This window comes from Mobula hypostoma, chromosome 6, assembly GCF_963921235.1.
Source record: "Mobula hypostoma chromosome 6, sMobHyp1.1, whole genome shotgun sequence".
NCBI classification, from domain to species: domain Eukaryota; kingdom Metazoa; phylum Chordata; class Chondrichthyes; order Myliobatiformes; family Myliobatidae; genus Mobula; species Mobula hypostoma.
In genome coordinates, this window is record NC_086102.1 from 109,252,765 (window position 1) to 109,261,463 (window position 8,699).

The following is an 8,699-nucleotide window of genomic DNA, read 5'->3' on the forward strand; positions in this document are numbered from 1 at the left end:
ACAAATCTGTTGGAATTCTTTGAGGAAATAACAGCCAGGAGAGACAAAGGAGAATCAGTTGTTTACTTAGATATTTGACAGGTCTTTGACAAGGTACTGCACATGAGGTTGCTTAACAAGCTAAGAGCCCATGGTATTGCGGGAAAGGTACTAGCATGGATAGAAGATTGGCTAATTGGCAAGATACAAAGAGTGGGAATAAAGGGCATCTTTTCTGGTTGGCTGCTGACGACTAGTGGTGTGCCACAGGGGTTGGTTGTTGGGACTGCTTCTTGTCATTTTCTGTATCAGTGGATAAAGGAATTGTTGGCTTTGTGGCCAAGTTAGTGGACAATAAAAGATAGGTAGAAGGGCAGGTAGCGTCGAGAAAGCAGGATGTCCCCAGAAGGACTTGGACAGATTGGGGGAATGGGTAAAAGAAGTGACAGATGGAATAAAATATAGGAAAGTGCATGGTCTTGCACTTTGGCAGAAGGAATAAAGGTGTGGACTGTTTTTTAAAAGGGGAGAAAATTCAAAAATCTGAGATGCAAGGGGACTTGGGAGACTTTATGCAAGATTCCCTAAAGATTAATTTGCAGGTTGAGTCAGTGGTAAGGAAGGCAAATGCAATATTAGCATTCATTTTGAGAGGACTAGAATACAAAAGCAAAGATGTAATGCTAAGGCTTTATAAGACATTGATCAGACTGCAGTTGGAGTATTGTCAGCAGTTTTGGGCCCCTTATCTAAGAAAAGATAGAAACATAGAAAACATACAGCACAATACAGGCCTTCGGCCCTCAAAGCTGTGCTGAACATGTCCCTATCTTAGAACTACCTAGGCTTTACCCATAGCCCTCTATTTTTCTGAACTCCATGTAGCCATCCAGGAGTTTCTTAAAAGACCCTATCGTTTCCGCCACCACTGCCGCCGCTGCCGGCAGCCCATTCCACGCACTCACCACTCTCTGCGTAAAAAACTTACCCCTGACATCTCCTCTATATCTGCTTCCAAGTACCTTAAAACTATGCCCTCTCATGCTAGCCATTTCAGCCCTGGGAAGAAGCCTCTGACTATCCACACGATCAATGCCTCTCATTATTTTGTACACCTCTATCAAGTCACCTCTCATCCTCCATCGCTCCAAGGAGAAAAGGCCAAGTTCACTCAACCTATTCTCATAAGGCATGCTCCCCAATCCAGGCAACATCCTTGTAAATCTCCTCTGCACCCTTTCTATGGTTTCCACACCCTTCCTATAGTGAGGCGACCAGAATTGTGCACAGTACCTCAAGTGGGGTCTGACCAGGGTCCTATATAGTTGCAACATTACCTCTCCGCTCTTAAACTCAATCCCACGATTGATGAAGGCCAATGCACCGTATGCCTTCTTTACCACACAGGCAACCTGTGGAGCAGCTTTGAGCGTCCTATGGACTCGGACCCCAAGATCCCCCTGATCCTCCACACTGCCAAGAGTCTTACCATTAATATTATATTCTGCCATCATATTTGACCTACCAAAATGAACCACTTCACACTTATCTGGGTTGAACTCCATCTGCCACTTCTCAGCCCAGTTTTGCATCCTATCAATGTCCCTTTGTAACCTCTGACAGCCCTCCACACTCTCCACAATACCCCCAACCTTTGAGTCATCAGCAAGGTTACCAACCCATCCCTCCACTTCCTCATCCAGGTCATTTATAAAAATCACGAAAAGTAGGGGTCCCAGAACAGATCCCTGAGGCACACCACTGGTCACCAACCTCCATACAGAATATGACCCATCTACAACCACTCTTTGCCTTCTGTAGGCAAGCCAGTTTTGGATCCACAAAGCATCGTCTCCTTGGATCCCATGCCTCCTTACTTTCTCAATAGGCCTTGCATGGGGTACCTTATCAAATTACCAAAATGTGCTGGTATTGGAGAGAGTCCAGAGGAGGTTCACAAAAAAGATCCCAGGAATGCAAGGGCTAACGTATGAAGGTTGTCTGATGGCTCTGGGCCTGTACTCACTGGAGTTTAGAAGAAAGAAGGGCGCATCTCATTGAAACCTCTTGAATATTGGAAGGCCTAGATACAAGGGGTGATTGATAAGTCTGTGGCCTAAGGTAGAAGGAGTCACTTTTAGAAAACCTAGCACATTTATTTTTCAACATAGTCCCCTCCTACATGTACACACTTAGTCCAGCCGTCATGGAGCATACGGATCCCTTCTTTGTAGAAGTGGTCCACAGCAGGGGTGATTGATAAGTTCGTGGCCTAAGGTAGAAGGAGATGATTTATTAACTTCAAACTTTCTGCATTATCAGTCAAAGAGTTGAACTGCACGTGCATGTAACGAGAGTGTCTTGGACCTCCAGGTGGTTCACAGCAGGGGTGATTGATAAGTTTGTGGCCTAAGGTAGAAGGAAGTGAGTTATACAGCTCTCGTTACATGCACGTGCAGTTCAACTCTGAGTGAAAATGCAGAAAGTTTGAAGTTAATAACTCATCTCTGTCTATCTTAGGCCACGAACTTATCAATCACCCTTGCTGTGGACCACTTCTGGAGGTCCAAGACGACGACTTCTACAAAGAAGGGATCCGTATGCTCCACGACCGCTGGACTAAGTGTGTAAATGTAGTTAAAGTAAATGTGCTAGGTTTTCTAAAATTGACTCCTTCTACCTTAGACCACGAACTTATCAATCACCCCTCGTAGAGTAGATGGGCAGAGTATGGTTGCTATATTGGTGGAGCCTAGGACAGAGGGCACAGCCTTAGAATTGAGGGGTGTCCATTTAGAACAGAGATAAGGAAAAACCCCTTTAGCCAGAGTGTGAGGAATCTGTGGAATTCATTGCCATGGATTACTGTGCAGGCCACGTCACTGGGTATATTTAAGGCGGTTTTTGATTAATCAGAGTATCAAATGTTATGGTGGAGAGGGCAGGAGAATGGGGTTAAATCAGCCATGATGATGGAGCAGACTCCATGGGCTGAATGGACTAATTCTGCTCCAGTGTCTTATGGTTTTATGCAAACATCAAAACATACAATGAAATTCGTTGTTTGCATAAATGAGAAACACAGTCCAAGGATGTGTTGGGGCAGCCCGCAACTGTCGCTATGCTTCTTGCACCAGCAAAGCATGCCCACAGCTCACTAACCCTAACCCACGTTTTTGGAATGTGGGAGGAAACTAGAGCACCCAGAGGAAACCACATAATCTTGGGGAGGCCATACAATTCCTTACAGACAGCGGCCAGAATTGACCCCCCCCCCGCCCTCCGGGCCGATCGCTGGTGCTGTAAAGTGCATTTTGCATGGACTACATTGCTAGGTGTGGTGGTAGAAACAAACTTGGATTCAGATTTAGATTTATTTATTACATGTACATCAAAACACACAGTAAAATGTGTCATTTGCATTAACAGCTGTCACACCCAAGGAAGGGTACATTGGGGACATTTAAGAGATTCTTAGACACATGGGCACATGGATGTTAGAAAAATAGAGAGTTATATGGAAGGGAAGTGTTAGATTGATGTTTGAGGAGGGCCAAAGACACTGTACTGTGCTGTAATGTTCTATAATCTATGTGTAAGAGGGAAGGGTGAGATTGATCATGGAGTAAGTTTATATCGGTCAGCACAACATTGTGGGCCAAAGGGCCTGTAAGGTTCTGTCCTGTTCTATGTTCTATGAAAAAATATCAGTAAGGAGAGCAACAGTGATGTTGAGTGATGCAGTGTGTGATTGGATTTCTCAGGCTGACCAGAAGGAGCGTTACACTGTGGGAGAGCTGTTGACTGACCTCGAAGGGTGCAAGGCGCACAGAGTGTTCATGTTTATTGATCAAAGTTACTCAGGGACACTGATGAAGAAACTCCTGGCGTCCACCAAACATCCAAACGTTGTCCTGATCAGCAATAGCAGGGGTTCAGAGTTTACCTGGGCTTCCAGCTTTACCGAATTCTGGACAGAACTTCAACCAGATCAGTGTCTCAGTGATTACATTGTGAAGGTCAGTTGAGATCACTGCAAACTATACATCTTTTAACAAAACACCGGTCCTCGCCTTCCTAAATTGAAGACCTGTCCTCTGCCTCCTCCGCACTCAGGAACAGCTCCTTCCCCTCTCCCCGCCGCCTTATTCTGGTTTCTGTCCCCTTCTTTTCCAGGCCCGAAACTTCGACATTATCATCCAACAACCCGACGGCGTGAACATTTATTTTTCTAACTTCTGCAAATTTCTCCCTCTTCCCTCTCTTCTTTTCTATTCCACTTTCTGGCTCCCCTCAACTCCTTCACGTGCCCAACATTTACCTCTGCTGCCCTTCCTCCTTCCCTTTCTTCTATGCTCCAGTCAATATTCTTCTTCAGCCCTTTACCCTTTCCACCTCCCACCTCTCAGCTTCTCACTTCATCCCCTCGCCCTCAACCACCCACCTTCCCCCCCACCTGATCTCACCCTTCACCTGCCAGTTTGTACTCCTTTTCATCCCCTCACATTCTTATTCTGGTTTCTTCCCCCTTCCTTTCCAGTCCTGATAAAAGATCTCAGTCTGAAATGTTGACTGTTTATTCTCCGCCATAGAGGCTGTCTGACCTGCTGAGTTCCTCCAACATTTTGTGTGTGTGTGGCTCCTTGTACTGCAAGTTGGTGTAGGATCAACCTCTGTGACAGAGCTTCCTTCGCCAGAGGAATGTCCTTACAGTGGGTACTGCCATTGAGTTAATCAAAGACCCCACTCCCCCACACGTTCTCTCTTCTCCTGCCTCCCATCGGGAAGATACAAAAGCCTGAAAGCACATGCCACCAGACTCCAGAACAACTTCCACCCAACTGTTATAAGACTATTGAATTCCCTAGTATGACAAGTTGGATTCTTGATCTTATTATGATCTTCCACCTTATTTTCTACCTGCACTGCCCTCTCTCTGTAACTGTAACACTTTATTCTGCATCTGTTACTGTTTTCCCTTGTTCTAGCTAAATGGAGTCTGTAATGATCATTGATAGTCGATCCGTTGAAGACTCTAAGGTCGATAATTCCTTGGCTGATCTCCCCTCTCTCCCATTTTTTTTTCTTCGAGAAGCTTATAGAAACATAGAAACATAGAAAATAGGTGCAGGAGTAGGCCATTCGGCCCTTCGAGCCTGCACCGCCATTTATTATGATCATGGCTGATCATCCAACTCAGAACCCAGCCTTCCCTCCATACCCACTGACCCCTGTAGCCACAAGGGCCATATCTAACTCCCTCTTAAACATAGCCAATGAACTGGCCTCAACAGTTTGCTGTGGCTGAGAATTCCACAGATTCACCACTCTCTGTGTGAAGAAGTTTTTCCTAATCTCGGTCCTAAAAGGCTTCCCCTCTATCCTCAAACTGTGACCCCTCGTTCTGGACCTCCCCAACATCGGGAACAATCTTCCCGCATCTAGCCTGTCCAATCCCTTTAGGATCTTATACGTTTCAATCAGATCCCCCCTCAATCTTCTAAATTCCAATGAGTACAAGCCCAGTTCATCCAGTCTTTCTTCATATGAAAGACCTGCCATCCCAGGAATCAATCTGGTGAACCTTCTTTGTACTCCCTCTATGGCAAAGATGTCTTTCCTCAGATTAGGGGACCAAAACTGCACACAATACTCCAGGTGTGGTCTCACCAAGGCCTTGTACAACTGCAGTAGTACCTCCCTGCTCCTGTACTCGAATCCTCTCGCTATAAATGCCAGCATACCGTTCGCCTTTTTCACTGCCTGCTGTACCTGCATGCCCACTTTCAATGACTGGTGTATAATGACACCCAGGTCTCGTTGCACCTCCCCTTTTCCTAATCAGCCACCATTCAGATAATAATCTGTTTTCCTATTTTTGCCACCAAAGTGGATAACTTGACATTTATCCACATTAAATTGCATCTGCCATGAGTTTGCCCACTCACCCAACCTATCCAAGTCACCCTGCATCCTCTTAGCATCCTCCTCACTGCTAACACTGCCACCCAGCTTCGTGTCATCCGCAAACTTGGAGATGCTGCATTTAATTCCCTCATCCAAGTCATTAATATATATTGTAAACAATTGGGGTCCCAGCACTGAGCCTTGCGGTACCCCACTAGTCACCGCCTGCCATTCTGAAAAGGTCCCGTTTATTCCCACTCTTTGCTTCCTGTCTGCTTACCAATTCTCCACCCACACCAATACCTTACCCCCAATACCGTGTGCTTTAAGTTTGCACACTAACCTCCTGTGTGGGACCTTGTCTAAAGCCTTTTGAAAATCCAAATATACCACATCCACTGGTTCTCCCCTATCCACTCTACTAGTTACATCCTCAAAAAATTCTATGAGATTCGTCAGACATGATTTTCTTTTCACAAATCCATGCTGACTTTATCCGATCATTTCACCGCTTTCCAAATGTGCTGTTATCACATCCTTGATAACTGACTCCAGCAGTTTCCCCACCACCGATGTTAGGCTAACCGGCCTATAATTCCCCGGTTTCTCTCTCCCTCCTTTTTTAAAAAGTGGGGTTACATTAGCCACCCTCCAATCCTCAGGAACTAGTCCAGAATCTAACGAGTTTTGAAAAATTATCACTAATGCATCCACTATTTCTTGGGCTACTTCCTTAAGCACTCTGGGATGCAGACCATCTGGCCCTGGGGATTTATCTGCCTTCAATCCCTTCAATTTACCTAACACCACTTCCCTACTAACATGTATTTCACTCAGTTCCTCCATCTCACTGGACCCTCTGTCCCTTACTATTTCTGGAAGATTATTTATGTCCTCCTTAGTGAAGACAGAACCAAAGTAATTATTCAATTGGTCTGCCATGTCCTTGCTCCCCATAATCAATTCACCTGTTTCTGTCTGCAGGGGACCTACATTTGTCTTTATCAGTCTTTTCCTTTTTACATATCTATAAAAGCGTTTACAGTCCGTTTTTAAGTTCTCTGCCAGTTTTCTCTCATAATCTTTTTTCCCCTTCCTAATTAAGCCCTTTGTCCTCCTCTGCTGAACTCTGAATTTCTCCCAGTCCTCAGGTGAGCCACTTTCTCTGGCTAATTTGTATGCTACTTCTTTGGAATTGATACTATCCCTAATTTCTCTTGTCAGCCACGGGTGCACTACCTTCCTTGATTTATTCTTTTGCCAAACTGATTTATTCTTTTGCCAAACTATTAGTGTAACCAACCAATTCCAAAGCCATACAGCATGGAAATGGGCCTCTTGGCCCACTAAGTGTGCTATCCATCAACAGCAGCCATTTTTCTTCTAAATAGCGCCCCCTCCAAGATTCTACACCTTACCCAACTTACAGTGACCGATTAACCCATGGGTGGAAACCGGAGCACCTGGGGGAACCCATGCGGTCACAGGGAGATTGTGCAAACTCCACAGACATCAGTGGTGGTCTCAACTGAACCTGGGTCATTGGAGCTGTGAGACAGTGGCTCTATCCACTGTGTCACACCTTTGCCCAATTAACTTCAGTACTATTTTTATCTGATAATGCTCCTCTTGGACATTTGACCAAAAGACAAAGGAGTAGAATTGGGCCATTTGGCCCATCAAATCTTCTCCACCATTCTATAATGGCTGATTTATTATCCCTCTCAACCCCATTCTCCTGCCTTCTCCCCATAACTTTTGGCACCCTTACTAATTAGGAACCTATCAACTTCTGCTTTAAATATACCCAATGACTTGGCCTCCACATTCATCTGTGGCAATGAATTCCACAGATATGCAATGTGAGGGTGCTACAGAAATGCAAATTGCTGTTGAGTTGCTGGACTTCACCCTGAACCTACCATTTTTGGATCATTTCACAGAATCTCGCCTGGACTGCCTCCTCAACCCTTGGGATAGTTGAGGCCACTCCTGGCCTCATGAACAGCACCATCTACGGAGGGCCTTGCTACAACAACCCACCGCTGACGCCACAAGAGGTGAAGCGTGAATACATGGGTTGCCAAAACCTGCCAACTGCGGTGTGGTACCAGACTATCCAGAGGAAAGATCTCCCACACTAACTGCTCCATATTGTTCCCTCACACACTGTACTGTTCAGAGCACAAATTTAAGTCATTGAGCAAGGTTTTAACACCATGAATATTTTAAACATTCCCTTCTGGGAAGTGATCATATTAAAAGATTCTGTTTACTTTCAATGTATTGACCAGCACAGATCTTGCTGTAATGAACAATGGTTACTTGATTTCTTCTTCGTCCCTGAGTTCCTTCACTCCAACTCAGGATGTGGTACTTTAGATTCCAGTTCAGATACAGATTTGTTTGTCACCTGTATATTGAAACATACAGTGAAATGCATCACAACCTAAGTGTCACCCATGCATTCTGGCACCAAAATAACATGCCCACAATGTTCATCAGAACAATGCACGCAAAACAACAACACAACAACAGGAACGAAACCACAGCAAAATGAGCTTCTTTCTTCCCTGGACAATAGCCTGTCTTACCTCTCGCTCCAAGTACTTATCCAAACTTCTCTTAAATGTTGCAATCGAACCCGAATCCACTACTTCCACTGGCAGCTTGTTCCACACTCACACCACCCTCTGAGTGAAGATCACCCTCAGATTTCCCTTAAATATTTCACCTTTGACTCTAACTATGACCTCTAGTTCTAGTCCTAGTCAACCTCAGTGAGAAGAGTGCTTGCATTTATGCTATCTATA

General features: G+C 45.0%; 1 protein-coding gene across 1 annotated transcript in view; it reads left to right on the forward strand.

Moving 5' to 3' along the window:
* Nucleotides 1–8,044, forward strand: part of si:ch211-67e16.11 (uncharacterized) — a 102,724-nt gene extending 94,680 nt beyond the window's left edge. Inside the window, exons 6-7 of the mRNA XM_063051432.1 lie at nt 3,744–3,998; nt 7,830–8,044. Of these exons, the coding sequence (XP_062907502.1) occupies nt 3,744–3,998; nt 7,830–8,030 (456 nt within the window). The 3' untranslated portion in view covers nt 8,031–8,044. The remainder of the gene's footprint in view (nt 1–3,743; nt 3,999–7,829) is intronic.
* Nucleotides 8,045–8,699: the final 655 nt, after the last annotated feature.